General features: G+C 36.1%; 2 protein-coding genes across 9 annotated transcripts; one reads left to right on the top strand and one right to left on the bottom strand.

The window, feature by feature from the left end:
* The first annotated feature begins 329 nt into the window (after positions 1–329).
* atat1 (alpha tubulin acetyltransferase 1) lies at positions 330–16,061 on the top strand. 8 transcript variants are annotated; one of them, XR_008807414.1, is made up of 13 exons: positions 334–862; positions 2,727–2,787; positions 2,885–2,976; positions 3,135–3,192; positions 3,308–3,421; positions 4,515–4,616; positions 5,028–5,073; positions 6,757–6,802; positions 7,238–7,312; positions 8,584–8,803; positions 12,650–12,753; positions 12,874–12,955; positions 15,721–15,858. XR_008807414.1 is itself a non-coding variant. In XM_056254466.1 (12 exons), the coding sequence occupies exons 1-12, from the start codon at positions 771–773 to the stop codon at positions 15,995–15,997; spliced, it is 1,287 nt and encodes a 428-aa protein (XP_056110441.1). In that variant the 5' UTR covers positions 331–770; the 3' UTR covers positions 15,998–16,061. The 8 variants fall into 8 exon arrangements, 7 of the variants coding, with proteins under 7 accessions (XP_056110442.1, XP_056110441.1, XP_056110444.1 ...); XM_056254466.1 differs by lacking the exon at positions 12,874–12,955 and having other exon boundaries at positions 331–862; positions 15,721–16,061; XM_056254469.1 differs by lacking the exon at positions 15,721–15,858 and having other exon boundaries at positions 333–862; positions 12,874–13,080.
* A 1,130-nt stretch (positions 16,062–17,191) lies between these two features.
* si:ch211-152p11.4 (regulator of G-protein signaling 1) lies at positions 17,192–24,793 on the bottom strand. Its single transcript, XM_056254472.1, has 6 exons — positions 24,699–24,793; positions 23,469–23,987; positions 22,460–22,521; positions 22,118–22,248; positions 18,499–18,665; positions 17,192–17,983 (listed from the first exon to the last, which is right to left on the bottom strand). The coding sequence occupies exons 2-6, from the start codon at positions 23,931–23,933 to the stop codon at positions 17,813–17,815; spliced, it is 996 nt and encodes a 331-aa protein (XP_056110447.1). The 5' UTR covers positions 23,934–23,987; positions 24,699–24,793; the 3' UTR covers positions 17,192–17,812.
* Positions 24,794–25,149: the final 356 nt, after the last annotated feature.

Genomic DNA, 25,149 nt, shown 5'->3' with positions numbered 1-25,149 from the left:
TTTCATTTTAATTGAGAGATGGAATATCTGTACAATTTTCACACCGCAAAAGTATATAATTAATAGTTATTAATTCAATAATATATCAAAAGCACAGCCAGACAGCATGCAGCGGTAGTTGCTGGCAATCAAATTTGGCTATTAAAAAAACAGAAATCACGAAAAAGGGAGTTAGTAAAATTCTGTCAAAGAAAAGTTGCAGGGTGATAATAGCAAATAAAGAAAAAATATATATTAAAGGGTAGAAGAATTGTAATGTTTATATGGCCATTTGACTTCTGGCTGCAGTATAATAGTTGCTATGCAGCACAAAGTTGTGCGACGTTGCCAAGAGGAAACGGAAATAAATCTTCTAAAGCCGCACATTTCTGCTACAGTGTCTAGATGTATTTATTTATTGACATTTTCAGAGCTATAACTGCAATCCTTTAAATAATTACAGATGTTGGTAGACTTCTGTGGTATTTTGGCGTCTTGAATCCTGCAGGCGTGTGTTTTAACAGCACTACGGCGCTCAAGCCGCTCATCCCGCACAACACAAGGGAAGGGAGTGACACAAACAATGGGAGGACAGAGGAATCATTGATAACACCGCTATACATCTATGCCTCTAAACAAGCCTACTACTGAAGCGGCACTAATGTGGAACTGGTATTTTAAGTGCTGGCCAGTGATGCAGTGAGAATCGATTGCCACTGTGATAAATGCATCTGAATCTGCAGTAGGGCATTTGTAGAGTATTGTTTTAAGATTTCAGATCTGTCCTTACAATGGATTTCCCTTTCGACCTCAATGCGCTTTTTCCCGAGAGAATTTCAGTGCTGGATAATAACTTGAGTGCAGGTCGGAAAGCGCATGGCAGGTAATGTATGTTTTAATGTGAACTATAGAGGGGGTGTAATCTGTTGGGAGGTGTGCAACATTCAATGCTTTTGTCTTGTAACAGTGGTTGACACAGTTGTGCATTACTATACACTGACTGCTACCAGTGTGGGGTGTTTTATTAGGCTAAATGTCATCTTTTACGAGGTCATCTTTATAATCTTTTTTTCATATAATGATAAGCTTATTGCTGTATGGAGAGCTTGACGTCAGATGATGGAAATGCGGCCCTGAGTTAACAACAAATCTGTTTTAATCTGCCATTGGTTTAATCTGAACAATGCTGATTCAGTAAAGCAGCCATATACTTCACTATAATTACATTATCATAATCACACAATGCGATGGATGGATGTATGGATAGATAGATAGATAGATAGATAGATAGATAGATAGATAGATAGATAGATAGATAGATAGATAGATAGATAGATACTACTATTTGTAATGCGCCCATCCAAGACGTTACAACACATTTAACAAAAAAAATAAAAAAATAAAAAAATAATACATAATACAATGATAATTTTAAAAATATTAAAAACTTGACTTAAAACAAATGTTTTGAGCAGTTTCTTAAAAAAATCTTAAACCAAAACTGATCATTCCTAATGGAAACGTGTAATGAATTCCATAACTTTTTAATAAAAACATTTGTTAAGAAGGAATTTGTGGTGGGGTTTCAGCATACATAACCATCACTGAATGTTACAGCATACATTACAATAAATACAATTCAATATTTTAAATGCATTTTAAAATTCACCAAAGATTATTTCATTTAACCAATAGTGTGTGCATCTAATTTGCCAACATTTAAAATTAAATCAATTTTAAAATAGAATTTTACAGCTTTTATTCCTTCTGTATTAACTATAAGGTAATATACTGTATATTCTAATGTGCCTGTTAAAGATTGTAAAAAAATACATTTATTTTCAATGAAACCAAAATGTTGATTCTAGTCTTATCAGATGAAAACAGTTTATTTTTGTCTCAAAGGCCCTCCTTTGTCCAAGACAATATTCAAAGGCCCTCATATCTTACTCTGGTATAATCTAAAAAAAAAAAAAACAACAAAAATCCTCAAAGAACCATTACTCTAGTCTAGAATGAGCATGTTCCTCCCCATGGAACAAATCAGCGAGTAGCTAATCATGATAAATGACTATTAAAACGACAGCATATTGGCTATTTAGAAAAAATGGACAAGCAATTTGATGTGTCCCATCCAAATTTACTTGTTAAATATGAAAATTGTCGACTCTCATCATGCAATTTCATGGGATCTTTAAAGTCACCATGAAATCAAAATTGACTTATATTTTTATGGAATATTGCAGTATTTATTATAAATGATTTATCCATGTACCTTTATTATTAAATTCATGTATCCTCATAATCTGTAATTAAAATAATTTTCCCTCCAACTTGCAACAACATCTCTTCTCTTCTCTGATGACGTGTTTACTGGCGGGACATCATGAGATCGCATCAATTCCCAATAGCCAAGATCAAGTCCTTCCCTACATTTATTAGGGAAGCCATTTCACTCGGAAATACGTCACAATAGAGAAGAAGAGATTATGGCAACTTCCATTTCATGCTGACTTTAAATTATAGGTGTATATCATTATAACGGCCATCATCAGCCACCTTGATATTAGAATCAGCTATTGAAAAACCTGTCAATGTATTACACAGCTATATGATCAAATAAAACACGTGAAATCCAAAAAGTTGTGTATTGTAAACAGGCACGTATCCGTTATGGAATCATGAATGCTGATTCACATTTTCTTTGTGTGAGAATTCTAGCATACCTTCTTCTTTTTGTTCTCTAGACCAGATCCTCTTCTTCAGATCACCACAGTTATAGATGAGCTGGGAAAAGCCTCCTCTAAGGTGATAATGACTGTCTTTTGTCTCTTCTTGAGCTTGCAGATGTCATTCACTGTCAGTTTTAGTCTGTCACATTATGTTGTGTGTGTGTGTAACTCAGGCCCAGCAGCTGCCGGCACCTATAACCAGTGCTGCAAAGCTCCAGACCAACAGACACCATCTCTACCTCCTGAAAGATGGGGAACAGAACGGGTATGCTCGCTATTTCTGTCCCTCCCCCACCCTATGCTTCAGATTTAATCTATTTAGATGTCAATACAACTGACCTCTCCTCTTCCTGTTTTTCCATGTGAACACATCCACTTCTTCTGTTAATAACAATCTTTGACTCCTTCTTCCTGTCTTCCCAGCAGAAGGGGTGTTGTAGTTGGATTTCTGAAGGTTGGCTACAAGAAGCTCTTTTTACTTGTAAGTGTTCCCTCATTATTGACTCGGTAATTAAATCTCGCCTAATGCGTGATGCCTGAGCGCACACTTTTTAAAGCAGATGCATCAACACACAGTATGTTGTTATTGCCTCTAGAACCAACGGGGGGCGCATTTGGAGACCGAGCCATTGTGTGTGCTGGATTTCTATGTGACAGAGACCATGCAGAGACATGGTTACGGGCTTGAACTCTTTGACTTCATGCTTAAAGTGAGTGTCTGTCAGCGGACTGATCTATTAAAAGACTAGTTTATTTATCATTTCCTCATGTCATTCCCAACCGTGTCCGTGTGACTTTCTGTCTTGCATGAAACACAATTTTTTTTTGAAGAATGTTCATGCTATCTTTTCCATACAACAAAAACATACAAGTGCAAAGTAACAAAAAGCACCATTAAAGTATCATGAAAGTGTTCCATATAATTCATTCACAATCCCCCGGTTTCACAGACAAGGCTTAAACCGAGTTCCTGACTAAAATGCATGTTTAAGCTGTTTTAACTGAAAGCAACTTGCTCTGACATACCTTAAAATAAGTCAGTGCTATTGTTTTGTCTCAAAATGCACACCAGTAATGTTTTTTTCTAAGGCAAGCTACTTAAATGTCCTAATTGAACTAAGGCCTAACCCTGGCCTTATCCTGGTCTAATCTAAGCCCTGTCTGTGAAACCAGGCCTATATTACAAATTTGAACAAACTGATATTTACCGGTAATTCTTTATTCCCAGATTATTTCCCCCTTCACCATAGCTGTCAAATATCTTTTGCACATGCGCATATTCAAACTTCCCCCATCAATTTTTTGACGTCAATGACGAAAACGTAATTGTTTTTTATGTGTTTTTCACACTTCCTGAATGCTACATGGCAAGGTTGAATAAGGAGAAGTACAAATAAGATTTAAGAGCTATGGTGAAGGCTAAGATTTTGGTTAAAAACTTAAATAACTTACATTTTGGTGTGTTTCTCAGAAAATTATTTTAATTCACAGAGAATACACATGGAATGTATCGCATTAGTCATATGGACAGCTTTTATGCTGTTTATTTTGGAAGCTTGTGTGAAAAACAGAGCAGCATGTACATTCTTCCTAATATCTACTTTTGTGATTACACCCCCCAAAAAGAAAGTCATACAGGTTACATTAGAGTGAGTAAATGATGACAGAATTTTCATCTTTGGGTGAACTGTGGCTTTTTTATTTTGTCCAGTAGAGAGGTCAGTGTTAAGACCCATTTGTATTTATTTGCGAAGAGCTCTGTTAGTTTTTGCGACTCAGATTTCATATTCTCTGATTCAACAGCACAAACGGGTGGAGCCGGAGCAGATGGCGTACGATAGACCTTCTCCTAAATTCCTGTCATTTTTAGAAAAGCACTTTGATCTCAAAAACAGCGTGCCACAGGTAAGAGTCACCTGAAATTGCTGAATGACACAAATCAGTCACAGCCAATCAGAGCATGTTTGATGTTATGTGGAGTGAGATTTTGAACCAGTAATATTCCGGAAGGAATTAATGTGTCACACTTGGTTTGGAGGACATGGTGTTACTCTTTTCAGAAATCCAGTTTATAACTGAACCTAATGATACTGTCAATGAAACCAACTTCATCAGACACTACATGTTATGTCATGGATATAAATCCTGATATAGATTATGTCCATGACGTGAGCGTGTTCATACAATAGTCTTCATACAATAGTCTTTTCTTCAAAGAATCTGAAGGTGTTTATATGGCCGTTGCTTGAATGTTATGATGAAATTCTTTGTCTAACATGTCTTCATTTCTTCTCCTGTCACACTTGCTCCTATCAGGTGAATAACTTTGTGGTTTTTGATGGCTTCTTCCAGAGTAGATCAGGTAATGTCTGACTAAATCACTGTTCTGTGCTTATGTGGGTTTGGAATGTTGTTCTGGATCTGTGCCAGTGTTCAGTGACTTGTTCTCTAGGGACAACAACCCCCCTTCTCTTCATTACAGTACGTGCAAGGCAGCATTGTATTGAAAGTCCTCCTCTTTTTACTTTTTTCTCCTCCCCATTTTTCTGCAAGTAATTTAGCCTGAACTGCTTAACATACAGAGCCCCATCAAACTTTGTTTTATGGATCATTTTAAGTTAGGTATTGATCTATTGCTTTTTTTTTTTGAGTATTAGGTTTTTTAGTATTAACGTTTTGCTGCTACACCTGACAGTGGTGAGTAAATACCGGCCATAGATATTTTTTGGATGATGAAAATGTATTTTGCATTATTTTAATAAGTGTTGTTAATGCTAACTAAAACTAATTTAAAAAAAAAAAGCTACATATGTAAATAGTAGATAAATCCCCAAAATTAAAACGCTGCCAACCATACTGAAAATCTAACTAAAATGAATAATAATAAAAGTAAACTAAAGCTAAATAGAATTATTAAAAAACTAATAAAAATGACTAAACCACAAAATTACTTACATTAAAATGAAAATTGGAGTTGAAAATTAGCAATAGCTATAAACTTTATATACAACACATCAGTGACATGCTTGGTTTTGACACTATGTTTGTTTGCATTGTCCCTGTCAAAAAAAAAAAAAAAAAAAAAAATGCAAACTGGAAATATATAAAAAATAAAACCATTTCAAAGTATAAATAAATACGTAATAGTATATAAATAAAACTGGAACACTTATTTTAATTAAAAACATTTTCAATATTAATATCATATGACAGTGGTATTTTTAAGTATTATTATTTATTCACTGCAAATTGGTAAAAAAAACACTAGTTGTAACTTCATATAAAACAAGTCTAGCTGCAAGTGTCAAGACTATTTATTTATAAAAAAAAATCTTCATTTTGATGGCTTTGGTTCTAGATAAACTTATGGTTATATTTTTTTAAGGTAAAAATCAATCAACAATTTATTTTCTTTTTCAGACAGTTGACAAGTCACTGAGTTCACTTACATAATTTTAGGGTTAGACGAATAGACCTTCTTACAAATAGACTTACATGGCATGTTCCTTATAATTAACGGCCTGGCCTGGTGGATGATTATAGATTGAATTTTTTTGCAAAACAAAAAGAGCCCAGAACCTCAAACTTTAACAGTATTCTTTTGCTGCCTTGCAAGCACTGCAATTTCCTTTTAAAAATGCAAATTTAATTTGATTGTGAACCTTTGAGAAAGCAATTTCATTTTCCAAATGACATTTTAGCAGATTCCACAATTCATTTAAGAAAAGTCTTTGTTGTGCTGGTCCATAATGCCCTCAGCTCTCTTTTGGTTATTTTATTGTTTTATATTTTTAGTGCATCTATATTTGAGGCAAGTCTATTTCCTGATTTAAACCACAGTCTGTTATTTTGTTACACAGTCTGTAAAATGGCATCTTCGTGTTTGGGCAACCGTTTTCAATATATTTATTTATGTGTATAAATGACTTGTCAAGCCCAGATCGTGCTGTTTATAGTTGGTAGTCGCCCTAGATCAGGTTTAACATGTGCAAGCAACTTAAAACATTCATTGTTCAAGCACTTTTGTCTCATGAAACTCTCCCAGGAACACCTTCCTCCCCTCTGACGGATCAGGGGATGTATGGATTTTTGTAAGGACATTGAATTTCTGCTGTTCCCCTCCCCTCCCCTACTGTCACCCTGCTTCCACCATACTTTTAATAGTCCTGTATTGTATCCCCATGGTTTAAGAAAGAGTCTACTCACTATACTCTTCCTTTGCACTCAACCGGATCCCCATAATGTCTGCCCACATTAATCAGTCCCAACAACTTATGAACTCACTCCCTTACAATATCCTTTGCTGTTCCCCTTTAAAATTCAATTAGATAAGTGCTATATGTTTTCCCTAAAGTGCAGCGTAATGATAATCGAAAATATGCATTATGGCCATGGATATTTATTTATATGAATATCTGTGAAGAGTGTAGAGTGTGCTGTTTAACTGCCTGCTGTACTCCAGACTTATTTTCAGTCATACCGTTTGTTTCTGTTGGCTCTTTCTGACCACCATGGTCTTTTTACAGCGGTCCAATTGAGAAAAGTTCCCCCAAAAAAGCCAGAGGGAGAGATCAAACCATATTCACTAATGGAAAGAGAAGGTGGGTTACTCATAGGCTCCATGTCGTATATTTAACCAGTTGGCACATCCAGACCCCTATTAGCTGACATTTACACCAACTAGCTGAATACTGACATCATCCAGATGCTGTAATAAATAGTTTCAGCTGGAAACAGGCCTCCTATTATTCATTAAATGTCTTGATTCGGTCTATAAGTTACTTTAGAGCCCTTAGAAAAGTTATTTTCAGCAGCGGAAAGGACTCTCACAATTACTTTAGAAAATGTATTTTGTTTATTTTGAGAATCTTAATCCATGTACAAATCCAGTCACTTGTAAATCAAATATACTAGAGTTGGGTATCAAAAATCTGTTCTTATTCAGAGCCGGTGCCATTCTTTAAAATACTGGAATGGAATGGCTTGTGGTTGCGTTAACGGTTCACATCGAAGCGAACGAAGTCGTTCTGTGCTACTTTTTAGGTGTATCACTATTGAATAGACAGCAACGATACTTATAGTCCAATACTAAACAAATAACTCTAATGGGCCGGTTCTTTTTAGAAACATATAGCACAACCAGTGTAGTCTAATTCCTGAATTAATGATTCTTATGAGGGATTGAGTGATGATTTTTAGTGAATCAAAAACATAGAACAATCATTTGTAGTAGGGTTGTGAAACGATTTATTGCGATTAATCACATCCAAAATAAAAGTTTGTTTACATAATATATGTGCATATATATATTTAAGAAACATTTATTTATATATAAAATATTTATATATTATATAAATGATATATAAATATATACAGTATATACTGTACATGCACATATTTCTTATGTACATGCATGTGTGTGTATTTATATATACAAAATAATTGTAGTACACCCTTATTAAGTACACACACTTATATTATGTAAACACAAACTTTTATTTTGGATGCGATTAATCGTTCCACAGCCCTACACTATAGTCCGATTGCTGAATGAATGACTCTTATGCACCAGTTATGAATCAGAAACATACAGTACATTCAGTGCAGTCTGGTTCCCGAACAAATGATTCTAATGAGTCAGTTCTTTTTAATGAATCAAAACACACAACGTTTACCAGTGTAGTCCGATTTCCGAATGAATGATTCTTATGAGCCAGTTATTTTTATTGAATTAAAAACAAAGCAGCGTGTAGTATACCTCAACCAAAGACACTAAAAGAATCATGAAACTTTTAAGGAATCAGAACCCGAATCGATAAATTCATTACGATTTCCCATCCCTATTGCTGACTTCACTTCCTTCGTTCCACAGTGGTACGGGAGGAGCAGAGGGCTCTTCCCTGGCCTTTTGTTCGCCCAGCAGGTCCCCCCCACTCTCCCCCTCTGCTCCCATCATCTCCGCAATCCCGTTCGCTCAGTGTGGGATCCTCCCCCAGCCGGGCCCCCCACCGTCCCGTCGTGGCCCTGGGGCTCCTGCAGGGTCAGACCCCTTCCTCTCAACTCAACGACAGCTGCAGGACAAAACGCACCAGGTACATCTCAACGACACCTCACGGCCAGTTACGACATACTCGAGTCTAAATCCAGCACTTTTCTTGCAAATATTTACATTGCATCCTCTTCGCTTTTTCCATCTGGTGCTTATTTTGGTGGATGAGAGCATTGGCTCTGTGGGAATGAAAGCGAAGAGACACTGAGGCCGTTAATGTTCACTATGAGCCACTTCCTGTGTTAGATGAGTGCATGGTCGACTTAGCGGCAAGAATGTGAATTCAGCTCATTAGTGCATCATTAGTGTATCACTGTGTATCGCATAAGGTCAGATACACTGTCTGTTTATTCTTCTAAAACGTAAGCGGCCTTGACCATTTTCTTTTGGAGAAGCGCTAAACATTTCTCTCCTCCTGTCTCTTTCTTCTCTTCTTCCTTTCATCTCTGATTATGACATGCTCATTTTAAACATTGCCTTCCCCGAATTATGACACGTGTTGTTGAACCCCTCACTTGTATCTCGTTCATTTGATGAGTTTGAACTTTTTTTTTCCTTTTAAACACATTTTATCTCTCTTTTCCTCGTTCTCTCATTCCATGCTAGCTCTTTAAATAGATCTAGGCTCAGCTTTCATTGACCCTCAGTTTTGAACGTCATTGTCTTAAACTTCTTAGCTAGTTTCAATTAAATGGAAAGTTCACCCACACATGAAAACTCCTGTCATTATTTACTTACACTTTTGTTAAGTTTTCTGTGGAACTCAAACGAGAATTTTGCAGAAACCTGTGAAGATTCTTTAGAATTCTTTTTGTGTTCCAAAGAATAAAAATAAAAAAACAGCCTACGGTTTGAAACGTAATGACAGAATTTTCAATGTTGGGTGAATTACTATTGGATGATTTTTGCTTTCTTCCTGGCTGTGAGTGTATGAATAATCAATACGATTTCCTGTAAAATGATTTGATAATACACATTTGTAATTAAACTGGAATCTCTTTTGATCTTTTCCACACTAAGGAGTGTTTTAGAATATAGATAAAGTTTTTAGAGATCAGTTTAGTGTTGTTAACCTCAGCTGTCAAACATCCTCTGTCCTGAGTAGCAAATAATAAAAGCAGTTGAAAAAATTATAGGTATTCTTATTTATTCAATTCAGTCAATGAATTATTGTAACACTGTAAAGGATTTGACATGTTATGTTTTAGATTCTACACTTAATGGTCTGAAGCTCCTCAGGACCTTGGTTTCACTTGTGTTTCAAACCAGACATTTGTCTTGGCCTCAGGGTGACGCTCTTGACCAGTGGTTGTTCATTATTAGTGTATTATATAAATATATATGTTACTGCTCAAAAGTTTGGGGTCAGTAAGACATGTAACGTTTTTTACAGTTACACAGGGTTTCTGCGGGGCATTAAAAAGCATTAAATGGATTTTGTGAAAATTAAGGCCTTAAATAACATTAAAAAGCATTATTTGAATATAGCCTTCATAATTAATCATTTTTATTTGCTGTTGCAAAATATGTACGTTAGTGTGATAAACACGCGGAACCAGTTTGGTAATTGCTTCCGGCCGGAGGAAACTTGCCGTGATGCGGAGATGACGCGGGCATTTTGTACAGCAGGAATAACAGGAATAAAACTAGACCAGAAAATTCCATTAGCGGTGGATATTTAACGCAATTAATCATTTTAACCAGACATCAATAGCTGTATTAGTATCAGTGAGACTGACGTTCATTCATAAAAAATATGCCATTAAACAAGTATTTGAAATATACTGTCTTTATGTTGTTTCTACATTAATTTGGAGATTAACTGTGAAATTATTACATTATAAAATATATAAACTAGATATAAACCTACAAAAATGTAATTGTTTTTAATTGTGATTAATCACAGAAAAAAATTGTGATTAATTGAGTTACATTTTTTTAACCGACTATGTATGTATGTGTATATATATATATATATATATATATATATATATATATATATATATATATATATATATATATATTATCTGTGGTTAGTGTCATGTATAGCATAATTTTTTTTATAAATGGCATTAAAAAAGGCATTAAAAAGCATTACAAGATACCTGCAGAAACCCTGGTTACAGTTGTGCTGCTTAATATTTTTGGTAAAACTGCAAAAAAAAAAATTCAGGATTCTTTGATGAATAGAAAGCTCAAAAGAACCTCATTTACTTGAAATAAAAATCTTTTGTAACATTATAAATTTGCTGTCCCTTTTGATCAATATAATGTCTCCTTGCTAAATAAATTTATTAAGTTCTTTAAAATAAAACTTACTGTCTCCAAACATTTAAATGGTAGTATATATATTTAAAGACACAATATTTTAAGACATTTTCAAGTAAAACATTTCATAAAAATAAAAGTTTGTTAGGTTTTAAAATTAAATCGTAAAACAATAGATATGTTAAACATAAAAAACAAAGAAGTATTTGCAAACTTTCTGGTAGTCAGACAATATACTGCAGTAAACGTGATGGACTAAACACTTCTAGAAACCTGTATGAACTAGATACATCCACTAAAATGCCCATGATACCAGTTAAAAGTTTACAAAATTGCTCAGAATAGTTGGTTATGAGAAACGTTTGTGCATCAAGTCTCACCCTGCTTTGATATATTATGACCTAATTCATACATAAACATTCATAAAGTTCTGGGTGATGCATTAGTGTTCAAATAATGTTTGTGGGCACTGTATGTTAGGGGCTGTTTACATGACACCGCTTTCAACTAAAAACAGAAAACATTTTATGCGTTTTGGCCATTCATTTACATGACAACGGCTTTTGGAGGCAGGTTTAAAACAGGTTTTAAAGTGTAAGGGTATGTTAACAGGACAACGATGCACAGACGACAACGTTCTCAAAACGATCCCCGTTTACACGGATCTGCAAAAAATGGCTGTATTATTCATGCCTGGCCAGTAGTGGTCAATGTCACTTTGTCATATAACACCCCGTGAACACGTAATACGCATGCGTGAACATCTAATATGGATGTGCGTGATGTCACCGTTTTCACAAATTCATGTTTTTGTTGTTAAACATACCCTAAGTTTTTGAAAACGATACCGCTATCGGCTATCGCTAAAGTAGCCTTGTTGACAAGTTTGGGTGAGTAACCAAATGCACAAGATAATACCTTCAATGCCCTGTAGATGGCAATAGTGATTTTTTTTAGCAGAAATAAACTGCTGCAGAAAAAGTTAGGTGCTATGCAAAATGTAATAAGAGAGTATTGTGAGATATAAACTTGCAATTCTGACTTTTTTTCTGCAATTGCAAGTTTATATCTCGCACATCTGACTTCTTTTCTCGAGATATTAAGTCCAATTCTGAGAAATAAACTTGCAATTCTGACTTTATAACTCGCAATTGCGACTTTATATCACGCAAAAAATTTTTTTTATTTATTTATTTTTTATTCTGTGCTGTGGTGAATAGTTATAGCTAGTATAGTTAAGCAATAAATATAGTCTCAAAATAGCCACTGCGTTTGACTGCAGCTCTGATGTCCAAAACAAAATCTGATGCTAATTTGCAACATTACAACATATTCGTTAGTCAGTTCTGAAATTAAAAAGCCGCCATCACATTACATTACACAATCATTGCCTGTGTCCTCTTTCACTGGAATTTGTTTTTATACAATACTTGAGTTTTGAATTTACGTTTGCATTTGTTTAATTAAGTTTTTATTTGTCCCCCTTTTTTCTGTCACATTTGTTTCTTTTTCTTTCTGTTTTTCTTTTATTTATTTATCTGTTTTCACTCTCCTACCCACCTTTCTGTATTCTCCTCGGACCTCTATCGCCGTTGTTTGTCCATTTCCTCATATCCTGTAGCCACAAGGGTCTGGTTGCCAGGAGCAACCTCTACAGTCGCCATATCAACAGCCGAGACCTCGGGCAATTATTGGTGGAACGGCAGAACGGCCTGAAGCTTCCAGGTAATGCACCATTTGAACCGCAATCAACCATTTACCATGGTGCAACGTGAAAAGTTACGATGGTCCGCAGGAAACCACATTAGTAAACCATTAGTAGCTGTCGTGTGTGTGCTTCCTCAGGGCTGAAAGCAGTGCTCTGTGAGAGAGTGTGTGACTCAGGGGCAAAGGCAGATGCAGTGGAACACAAACACACTTCAGAAAGGTCGGACTTTTCTCACATAACCTTTGTGAGAGTCAGTTTCTTCTGGTGCTGCTCTTTCTATTATTTACATGTGCAATTGGAAGCGAGTAACTTACTGAAGAAAACACCAGGGATTCATAACGAGGTAATGACTAGGCCTCCACAGAATCAACGCCTACAGAATTCCACAGAAAGCACTGCTGAATTTGTTTGTTGAGGTTTGCTCAGCCAAACATCACTGTAATTACAGTTCAAACTTGGGGTGAAGATTTGAACAAACCTTTAACCCTGAGTATTCAAATTTGCTGCATCGTCACTGTCATGCTTGTTTATGGAATGTTTTTTTTTTGCAGGACAAAAGTTCCTGAATTTCCACCGACCAACCCTTGCGAAAAAGAAGTGCTTAATTGTGCACTTGTAGTGTACTTCAAATCTTTAAAGTATATATATTTTTTAAATCTGTACTTGCAGATAATATAATATTAATTAAATAAACACCTCACGTTTCTACACACTTAAGTGCACTTTTAAAAAGTGCTCTTTGTAATAATGTCAAATTAAAAGTTTTAAAAGTATATTGTAAATCATAGTTTTGATCTTTTTTTGTGCTTTCAGAACACTCATTTTGATGTGTTGACTAACATACTAAAGCATATTTTAAGTAATTGATTATAATTTGAATGGTAGTGTGATATTCAATATTACATTTAAAGTGTAAATTGCAGGTAAAAATTTTTACGAAGATAATGCAATGTGCTTACTAAACATAAAGATAAGAACCGCCCACCATTGTTTTTTTTATGTTTTTTATACCAAAATGCTGAATATAATATGAAAAGTTGGTGCGTTTTACAGTGGTTTTAAGCACGCCCCTCCCTTCCACTAGGCTGGGCGTGACGTCTTAAAAGGTACTCCAAGCTTTTACTGTCTATGCTCCAGGGTTTAAACCCGACTATTTTTTAATACGTGGGTCGTTATAACTGACGTTCTCATACTTTCTATATTACTTTCTCCCGCCCGCAACATTTATGTTTTGTCCCGCTCCCACCCGCAAAAAGACTTTTTTTTCTGTACCTCCAAAAACTTTCAAGTTAGCCTACGTGTCGCCACCATACACATTCAGCATACATGCTCCTGATCACTGTTATAACATAAAAGCAAGCGGGCTACTGCGTGCATAGTCTGGCATGACTGCGCGCAAAGTGCGCTCCCTTAATAATTCCTAAAAAGCTGACATCAGTTCATCGCGATCTCACACATCTCTGTTATTATCAATGAATCTTTCATAATATATACACTATGTTTGTTATAATTAGAGGATTTGCCAGCATTCAGAATTCAGCACTGAACAAAAAGTCCGTTTTGAGCGGTGAGGGGAGTCCATCGTAAATGCTTCTGATTGGCCATTATTGCGTTCAAGAAATCAACACATGTCTGTGATTGGCTACATCGGTCAACGCTGCAGACATGTTAGAAATAGAAACTCTGCCTGTAAACCGTTTCTATTTTGTTTTAGTTGTTCTTATTGCTTTTCTGCAACAGATGAATAAAAATGTATTCGTTTTTATGTTTTACTCATAGATATTTCTAGTTTGCGGGAGTCCCGCGAATCGTTTTATTCTCCCTCAACCGGCACACACAGAGTGCATTACCGCCCGCGCTCCCTTTTATGACGTCATCACCCAGTTACTGTAGAAAACATGCTACCTTTGAAGAAACCCCAATAAATGTTATTTTAACGAATTTTAAGACAGAAATTTTTATATACACATTGAGCACTTTAATTTACACATTAATTGGTTGTGGTGGTTAACCTGCAATTTACACTTTAAAGTTATTTTAAATGTACTAAATAACATTAATTACAAATCGAATTACAAATATACATGACATACAAGTTTCAATAGAAATAACATTAAAGTATACTTTAGTTAACTGTATACATGCTTGTAAATACATTTGGCAGGACACTTTAACCATTTTTCAAAGACATTATGAAATTACATATCAAAATGTAAGTGGGTCAAAAAGCATCCTCAAGTGCATTTAATATAAACTTTTAACTATTATACATTTTAATGTATGTTAACTGTCGAAAAACAATACGTTTAGTTTGCAGAAGTATTATTTCCATAATGTACTTCTTTTTCACAAGGGAAAAACATTGTTTTAATAGTTTCTCAAGCTATTTATAGCTATATATATATATATATATATATTTCTATTTTTGTATAGATTTTGTTTGCATAAAATGTCAGGTTTTTTGCTTTGTTGTACCTTGGTGGATGAACAAAAAAAGGGTGAAAAGTTCTATTGACTTGCATTGAAGAAGGGATCTAGATACTAGAATACAAACTAGGATTGTGGCAGTAAGTTTTGCCAAGGCTAACGACTCACATTTTCTTCAGAAAATGTAAAAATCTGGTGTGTTCAATTTTTATTTGTCAAATATGATAATGCTATCACCTGCCACGAAGAGTCTAGTACTCTCAGATCAGTTTACCATGTGTATTGTATCTGAAGTGTGGCATTTTACATATTTTCATTTACATTCAATGTGGGGGGTGGGTGTTCTGTGTGGGCCTAGTTATGACTCAGTGACAGGAAATGGAGTATGTGTGGAAATGGAAAAGTTTCTTTTCTGATACATTCATTTCTGATACAAATTTCACTTGCTTCTCCTCAGCCCTGACCTTGTATTGCATTGTCCTGAAATCATCTTCTCTGCTGCTGAGTTTCCTTTTTCTTGCTCTACAGCTTTTATTGATTTTCATCTTCTTTTCCAGACCGCATCTTCAAGGCCAGGTTTTCGCCCTTCCTACACTTGCTGCCCCCAAGAAAGATCATCTTCAGGAGCAGACCTCCATAGCACCCTTAGAACGCAATGGAGAGCGATGCAGCGACCTGAAGGCCAAAGTGTCACATAACAGAGAAGAGGACCGGAGGAAAGGTGGAGCGGCCGAGATCTCGAGTGGCGGATGGTCTTGGACGGTTGGGGAGAGCCGCTGTACGGCGCAATGGGTCCGGCAGAAACAAGAGTATCGCAGCACGCGACCCTGGTGACAGGACGCCATTGAAAGAGGAATATTTGAAGAAATGAACCGTTGGACATTGCAAAGGAAGCTAGGATGGAAGTAAGAATAATAAAGGGGGGAAATGATTTAAAGAATTTTTAATAAACCACAAAAGTGAAAAAGACCTTTAATGAAAATAACATCAGCAGCTATTTGTAACTCCATTAGATTTGTGCTTGTAAGACTTTTTCTTAAAAATCAGTCCTATTTATAAAAACATCAGCAATTCATTTTATGGCTTGTGCTTTTTTTAATCACAATTTTATAATCTGATAATTTTATAATGTTTTTCAAAAGCAGGTCTATGCAAAAGTGCAGTTTTGTTTCCATGGAAAATTAAATGAAATTGTTGAAATTTGTTCTGTTAGATTCATTTAGATCGCTCCTCTCAAACAACTAATACTTTTACAGTAAAGCTGATGCTCATTCTTATACAATGATCACATAATTACCTCTATCCCTTGTGGAAATCATTTATATTACACTTATAAACAAACAGATTAAACCCTTGGAAACATTTGACCAAGGACATTAGTGCATGCTGTCTAAAGTTATGATACATGTACCGTCTAAATGTCTCAGTCACAGTAGACATCATCAACAAACACTAAAAAGGGGGTATAAGTACATACAGAACCTCACATCTTTTCAATCTGAAGTGGACAACCCAGACACATATGCCGGACATTTTTCAATATGCGTGTTCATCTGGAATATCCATTTCAAAAAAGTTCCCTCTTGGATGTTCAAGTGGACATTTTCATGAGGTGATTTTGAATGTGTATTTGGTGTTGGTGCACAGTAATAAGAATATAGTGCTTCTCGGATAATTTCCTCTTCACCTGATGCCTTACAAATGTATGTGTGCTTACTGGAATGGTTTAAGTGCTGGCGTCCATTCCTGCTTACGCAGGTTCCACATTTTCCAACTTCAGTAAGTGTGACATTCACAAAATTCTACAGTTAACAACAAAACAAAAAAAGTTCACACTACTTGATTTAAGAAAAAGAAAAAAATCATTGGGCCAAACTTAGTGGCAGACCTTTGATTTCAATTTCTAGTCACATTTTCTTCAAATGAATGAATGTGTACAGCTTAAATGTGCAATCTGTAACCATAAAGTAAAAAACAACAACACCACTATGCTAATGCACATGGTTTAAAATATCATTTTAAACACAAACCAATAAAGAACTGGCCATCTGTAAAACCTACAAAGAAGTTTTGTGTACAAAGAAGTACTTGTGTTCATATTGCTTATTTAGATAACTGCCTATTTTAATTTTGTCAGTGGGATCTTGACGTTTTGTTTAAATATCCATTTAACTATATTAAAAAACTATTTACGGGAAAGTAAATTTAGAAATAAGTCTGAGTCAGAAAATGGTTTGACCCTGATGTCACCCATAATGAGTGCTTGGTCCTTTCACTGAACAGCCCATTCTTGCCAGACGTGTTTTCCCTTTGTTGCCTGTCAACACGCCATTTAGTCGTCCTTATCAGCCTGTAATGTTTTCAGTCTAGCAACTGAGAAAAGCCCAAATCAAACTTGTAAAATGTTAGCACCTCAATCCCCATTGCAATACCTTTTAGACGCATTCAAGTTCAAGACAATCGCATCATCCCTGCTCATCGGCTTCCCTTTTTATTTACCTAAAACGGTCTTCAGTAGTTACGATTATTTTTTTCATCAAAAGTTCTCACAGAGACATGTTTGCTGTCTCCTGTCTTACAGTCCAGGCATGATGTCTGTACAGTTTTAGAACGACCTCGCTCTTATTGGACACTCCGCCCAATCTTGTTCTAGTACGAGTCCCTCAGTAGTGTGAAGTAGATCTCCGACTGGAGGAAACGAGGGTAACAGTCCATTTCCAGGAGGCAGTAGATGCGCTTTTGGGCATGTGAGAGGGAATTGTGAGAGGGGGCTTTGAGGAGCTCTATGGTCAGTTCTCTTGTCTTACTGTCCAGATTCACCTAAAAGTGGTGGAAAGAAATGCGTAATTCACAAGTTTTCACACAAAACAGCTAATAAAGAGTAGTTCAATCAAAAATGACATTCTTAAGGAAGTCCAAAGTGTTCTATGCTTCTATAATAGGCACTAGGACTGTCAAGCTCCAAAAATGACAAAAACTTCTTTTTTTTTGTTGTTACTTTTTTAAAATGATGCTAAAAGTCTTCTGAAGTCATATAACAGATTTGTGAGAGGAAAGGACAGAACTTTACTTTGGTTTTATAAAGGCACTGGGACTGTCAAGCTCCAAAAATGAAACAAAAATTCTTAATCACGATTTTCAGAATGACTTTAGAAGACTTGGAATATAATACGTGTCAGTGACTATTTCTATGGTACTTTTATTTTCTTGTCATTTTGTAGTTCAGAAGCCCCAGTCCCTATTTATTTACATTGTATGAGAAAGAGCAGCTTGGGCATGTTGGATGAAATATTTGTTTACACAGTAAACAGACAGATAAATTTAGATAAATCTACCTCTCTGGGAGCACCTGGCTGGATGTAAGTCTCAGAAATCATTTTTGCCCTCCTATGCAGGCTGAATTTGTTGGACGACTGCCTGTACTGCTCACAGGCCGAGTAGAACTGCAGGTTTTCATCACTGAATTCGGATCGCAGGAATGCTTCAAAGACTGTGACTCCCACTAAAGGATACGTGAGAAGAGAGAAAGAACCTTTACGAACATTGGGAAAAAACGTCTATTTCTGTTTACAAATGGGAGGGGTAGAGGCTCAGATGACAAGTTCACATGCATGTTCTGCCATACACCCACACACGTCACATACAGTAGCACTTGCAAAAAAATCAGAGAAGGAAAAGCTTTGGACGTTAAAATCTTGAGGGTTTATCTCACACCACATACCTTCCTACCCTCTGATTTTCTCAAAACCCGTGAACTGCAGGGTTGCGACACTCTGAAGTGAGAAAATAGAAGTAGGACGGGGACAGGGCTCTGGAGTTACAACATACTGGTGTTCTAACATTTCAACCAGTCCAGACACCAAAACAAACCCGCTACACAATTCAAAAAAAGCTTTCAATGCTAAATGAACTGTATAATCTACACTAGCATGACCCTATGTGCTGGCATAAATAAATATGGCACAAATATTGAACTTAAAAATGCAAAGAAGCTTTAAAAAGTCAAATTTTAGTAACTGATAAACTTATTTTCAATAAATTACACTATAATACTATAATTTGTGTTATGATTGCAAAAATGGAATGCGATTTTTGTTTACTTCTCTTTCCATCATGTTGTAGAAAGAGTCAAAAGGATGTTACTTATTTGGTGTCACAATTTTAAGAAATGTTGCTTTGTTGTAATGTGGGAAATACATGCGATAGCAAGGTCGATTTATTTTAACAGATTAAAATATAATAGTTTTGGTAATTAAAATAAGTTTATAATAATCTTACACAATAAATTGAATATGAATTTAACAGATTGTCAAAATTATGATACTGTATAATTTAAAATGTTAATAACAGTTACATATCTAAAAGTTCCCTCTCTGAAGAATATGGGATTTATACTATCTATAAGCATACCTAATAAGTATGTGTGGAGAGAATTAGTTTCCAAATTAGCTATAGCAGTGACAGAATGGATTGAATTCCTAACTCCATGTTATCCTTTGTCCAAACAGTCTTAACTGTAACTGCAAAATGTGCTACGTGTGTATCAGTGTATTATTAGATTTTATGAGGTCTGTCACACTAATCAATTGCTTCCGGTTATGGGTGAGAACAGAAATAACAAATGGCAACAAAGCAGGTAATACCAACAAAGATGGTGTTAATCATTAAGTCCATTTAATTATAATAATAAAACAAATCACTGGAAACATGACGTCTGGTGTCAAGACAAGCGTAACAGTGTCCATTATTAGTTAGTATACCACTGTTTATACATCACAAGGTGCACTAATAATGTAAGCTTAAAGGTTTTTTTTTTTCATGTCATTCTCACTTTTGAGGTCAGCTAGAATTATTAGTGGTGCTTTCTATGGCAAATATTATTATTGCCCCAAACCATATACAGTAAGTACTAAACATCAACACTTGACATGCTAAGAACATGAATCATACTTTGAATTATGTGGTTTGCTAAGAAGAGGAGTGGTACTACTTTCCCAAGAGATCTGACTAACAATGTTTACCTACACTTTCACTCAAGGGACTTGAATCATATCAAGAGTCCTCGTGGCTGGTCTAAATTTTTTTTACAATCATCTATAAAATCCTGCCATCATGCCTTTAATAGGCAAGCACCACTCACATCTCCTTCTGAAAATGTAAAGATCTAGGTGGTTTAATCAGTGAAATTGTCCGTCAGGCCTCTCAACCTCTAGGGGAAAAGCCCATTATTCCGTTATCTCGTTTCTTCATATCGTTTTATGTCGTTAGGGAATTCTCCGGAAACCCGTGCCTGAAGCTACACAGGAAAGTGGTTCCTCAATGTTAAGAGGAAGCAGTTTCAAGGGTGTTTCAATGATGTAATAGACGGGTTTCACTACAGAACCACATAATTGTACTGAGCACACACCAGGCTAACCTACATTACCGCTAAAAAGTTGCATTTTTTTAAACCAAAAATACAGTATAAAGGCCCCAATATACTCACAGAAAAGTACTTTTTATAGTACTTTTAGTACTAGGTTACCAGCAATATACTGTTAGCGAACATCCAATGCCGGCCACACTGCTGAGAGCGACATTTAGATGAATATGTAAATATGTGCTGCGCACTTTCCTCTCAATAACAAAATGAACACAACAAAATTGAGAAAACAGCAAGCATTTTTAATAAAGCATAAGAAAAGCATCTGATCATCGTAGCAACGTGTTTGCACGAGTTCTGCAATTCGGTACTCTAGTAAAGTCACGTCACGTTTATTTATATAGCACTTTAAACAATAGATTGCTTAAATTCAAGCAGCTTTACCGTATTAAACATGAAAAACAGTGTGAATGTCTCGTTTTATCAAAAGTACAACTTAATTTTCTACTATAAAGCAGCTCTCCAGTGTGTTTATGTTTTTACTTTTTACTTATGTTTTTAGTCTCCGCGCACACCTACCTATTTCATCATCGCCACGGACCAATGGGAGTACAAAGGTGTTTACCAGCCGTAGCAAACTTTTTCGGGAAGTTCGCTATGGCAAGCTGTTTCAAACTTCCCGAAGTTCAGTTTGGCCTGATTTTGTTTGAAATGACGTCACATCAGTTCGTTCTTAGATTTCGCTTGAAGTATATCAGGGCCGTTAGGGCCGGCTCACACAGAACATGTTTTTTGCTGTTAAAAATGCAAGACGCAGGTCAGTGGAACAAAAAAAACCGCAAGGTCTAAAGATGCATTTATAAAAAGTTGAGCTTAACTTGAGCGCCACATTTTTATAAAGCCATGTCATTCGCGAGACGTTGAAAAAGACGCAAGATGCGAGCGGTCAAACACGTCCGTTTTACATAGAAAAATAATGGAAAAATAGTGCAGTGGAATGGAAAAACACATTCTGTGTGAACGGCCTCTAATACGAGATGGCAAAGCGGCTTAGTCTTTAGTGTAATTATTCCATATGCTAATTTGGTGTTCAATAAACATTTCTTATTATTATCAATGTTGAAAACAGTTTTGCTGCTTAATATTTTTGTGGAAACCATGATTTTGGTTTTTCAGGATTCTTTGATGAATGGAAGGTTCAAAAGAACAGCATTTATTTGAAACAGAAATCTTTTGTAACACTGTAAATGTCACTTTTGATCAATTTAATGCATCCTTGCTGAATTAAAGTTGTAATTTCTTTAAAAAAAATCTTACTAACCTAAACCTTTTAAACAGTAGTGTATATCAAAAAACTACACGATATCAGACAGTATATGGTCCGCTCTGCACTTATTTTCATTAAAACAACGTTTCAAGCATGGGCGGGCAGTTGGCCACAAATATCTCGATTTCCAAGAACAGCGTTCCAGGTCAAAGTTAGTAGAACAACAGCTTTCCTTTTCCATGTGACGCTATGATGTCTCGCAAGCGTCCTTTGACCAGCTTCCTAGCGAGTCAAGCAGTTTAAAAACAAATGACTGAGCGCTCACCTCTACTGTCCAGCAAAGCATCAAGGGACAGGGCCCAATTTTCCATCTCCTTCCTGCTGAGTTGAGCTTTGGCGTGGCCCACCTGACTCCACTGCCTGAGGAAAGGCTTTCGGGAGCGCCTCTCTTTAGCACTGAGAAAAACAAGAGTGTTAGAGGATATGTGACAAAGATATCCAGCAACAACAACAAAAAAGTCTGGAATCAGTAACAGTGGGCTGGGGAGGGGTTGTTTTGCAAGTGGCGGACAGAGAATAGGCCAAAAGCAAAACAGACAGTGGAAAAAATCCACATGAGATTGAGGAAATATGTGTCTTGATTGTTTGCTGAGATAACTGATTTTACCTGGTTATGTTCTCTCTGTGCTCTGCACTTGTCAAATTTGAATGCGAGGAGTGCGGTGAACCCTTGTGTGAAAAAATAAGAGGTCACTGATATGCATAACACTGCCATGAAGATAACTGACTTGATTTGAGACTTTAAGGAAGTGTAATTTACACAAATGTTCCATGACTTAAACAAATGTCATGAAGGAGTTACGTCACGGAAAACATTCTGGCAATGCCAGATTTATCAGATGGCAAAATATTCTAGAGAATGAAAGTTTTTTGTTCCACAGTGTCTGTTGTGATTTCTTGCAACAATATTGTAGAAGAATTTTTTTTTTTTTTTTTGCATCAATAGTGTGATTGCCTTATAGAGCACTAGAACATTCAGTTCCCCTTTCAGAGTTTGCTTCTTCTTTCACTGTTTGGACAAAGCAACATTATATCTCAAGGGGTAGCACTGATTCAAACTGAACTTAACTAGTTGTGTAATACAAAAGCACTCCTGACTTTTCACTTCATCACACTTGGCTTGTAAATTCTGAATAAACAGTATTGTATGCTAGAGCTGAAGCCCTGATGCTCATAATGTATGCGAAATACATGTATGTAATGTACAAAACATAAACAAGGCTCAACAATAAAGATGGCTCGATGGCCCAGGCCCAGTAGGAGAAGTTTCAGGCTAGTTGAAGGAACTGTCTATTGCCATTTCGGCCCAGTGCTTACATTGTTATATGATCTTATATTTATTTGTTTTCTGTGATGTTTTAAGTACCCCCTCCAAATTATATTAATATTAATTGTCTGGATGACATATAAAGGTTTTGCGAACGTCTTGGCATCAGTTAGAAAGGGTGAACAATGATAAATGAATCAATAAGGTTGACTGGATCAGAACAAAAATCTTTAGAGTAAAGACCTGATAAAATCAATTTGTCACTATGTCAGCTGAAACAAGTAATCACATTAAAGATTTTTATGTGAACAACTTCATTAACTAAACGAAATAAAGTCTCCAAACTTACCTGTCCAAACAAACTTTTAAGGTGTATTTTAGCAGCAGCCAGTTTGGCCCGAGCTTGCTGTCGGTGATAATGAGGTTTTGGGGAGTTGGACATATGGTTAGATTTCAGAGAGGATGACGAAGAGTGCATGGCATCACACTTTCCCATACTCTCAAAGCTGCCTTTGGCATTAGCAGCGAGCTGGCTGTCACTGTAAGCTTTAAAGCTCTCATTCAGGTTCGTAACTCTCAGTAAACCAGATTCCTTCTCCAAGCCGACCAGATTTTCCACACTAATGCTGTGATCTCTGTTAAGCCCCCCCTTTCCATCACCTCCCGACATTGCATCTGGGGTGCAAGGATAGGATGCTGAGGCCCCAACCGTATCATCATCCGAGGTGGCCGGGGTCCTATCTCGATCCACCTGTCCCCAGGGCAAGTAGTCCAGCTCCAACAATGCACCCACTGAACTGTACTTGCGCATCATTATGCTGGATTTTAAAAGAAAGAATGAAAGGAAGATAGAGAGAATGCCAGAGGCCTAAAGATGGAACAACAGAATGGACAAAAAGAATTAATTAAAAATGTATGAATAAATCTATTCAGCTTATCGCTATCTATCCGTCTCTATTCTATGAGAACTCTACAAACATCTACTCAGCTCATAGATAGAATGACAGAATGATAGATAGATAGATAGATAGATAGATAGATAGATAGATAGATAGATAGATAGATAGATAGATAGATAGATAGATAATAATAAAAATGTAATACATTATGGTACTAGGTAATACTGTGCATTACTACAATAATACAGCATACAGCAATGTGAACTATAATTACTTTCTTGTAAAAAAGGAATTACAAGTATAATATAGCGCAAAATCTAGTATTAGTGTTTGTTGTTAAAAACTACTTAGTCTGTAAATATAACCAAATATATATATATATAAAATATATATAAAATATAACCAAAGTTCTGCTTTACATTTATAACAAACGTGTCAACTCACGACAAGTAGCCTAAGACTCGAGACGCCTCATGACAAGCGTTACATTAAAGACGCAACACGACAAATCAGAAAGCTCCCATTACAATCAACAAATGTCTTTACACTGCAAGCGCGCGAAATCGTTTATTTTAGTAGGAGAGCTTCAGTTTGCCGCGTCGCGTCTTTAGCGATGCGTGTAAACAAACAAAACGTTTGACCTGAGCACTTGACGGTTCACATATGTCATATTAACATACCTTACGATAAATCTGTTTCTGGTCTTTTCATGACAGTCCATGTACAGGTCTTTTTATATCCAAAAGATTCGGAGTCGGTTCGTCTTTCAACTGGAGTCCGTCAGCTTTCTGTGTAACGTTAGCCGTCAAAATCTCGTCTTGCATGTCCTTCTTTTCATTTTACTCCTGAATGGCAAAAGCAACGCCTATTTTCTTTTTTGTCACACCCATAGTTCAGTCTGGACTTGCCCTCCCTACATACTTGAAAACTAAGTCGAGTAGCATAATGACACACAAGCGTGTATGCATTGCTTATGGGTTCATCATGGTAACTAGTTGACGTCAAAATACCACAGTAGCTACCGATATTACTACAACAACGCGCTGTTCGTGGTAAGCCGCCACATGTCATAGATATTTAACACATGTGGGTTCTGTAAGCTTCTAGTACTGTTTGAAGAAGATAAAATAT

The sequence above is a fragment of the Rhinichthys klamathensis genome, unplaced genomic scaffold (assembly GCF_029890125.1).
Source record: "Rhinichthys klamathensis goyatoka isolate OS25496 unplaced genomic scaffold, OSU_Roscu_1.1 h1tg000111l_1, whole genome shotgun sequence".
Classification (NCBI taxonomy): domain Eukaryota; kingdom Metazoa; phylum Chordata; class Actinopteri; order Cypriniformes; family Leuciscidae; genus Rhinichthys; species Rhinichthys klamathensis.
This window is presented reverse-complemented; position numbering and strand designations above follow the sequence as displayed.

Coding starts and splice junctions, on each gene's coding strand:
- atat1 (XM_056254465.1), top strand. CDS start 771: ATGGATTTCCCTTTCGACCTCAATGCGCTTTTTCCCGAGAGAATTTCA. Junction 3,193..3,307: donor ACAAGAAGCTCTTTTTACTT/GTAAGTGTTCCC, acceptor TATTGCCTCTAG/AACCAACGGGGGGCGCATTT. Junction 8,804..12,649: donor TGCAGGACAAAACGCACCAG/GTACATCTCAAC, acceptor CATATCCTGTAG/CCACAAGGGTCTGGTTGCCA.
- si:ch211-152p11.4 (XM_056254472.1), bottom strand. CDS start 23,933: ATGATGCGCAAGTACAGTTCAGTGGGTGCATTGTTGGAGCTGGACTAC. Junction 22,249..22,459: donor CACAGAGAGAACATAACCAG/GTAAAATCAGTT, acceptor TGTTTTTCTCAG/TGCTAAAGAGAGGCGCTCCC. Junction 18,666..22,117: donor TGCTTTGCTGGACAGTAGAG/GTGAGCGCTCAG, acceptor CGTATCCTTTAG/TGGGAGTCACAGTCTTTGAA.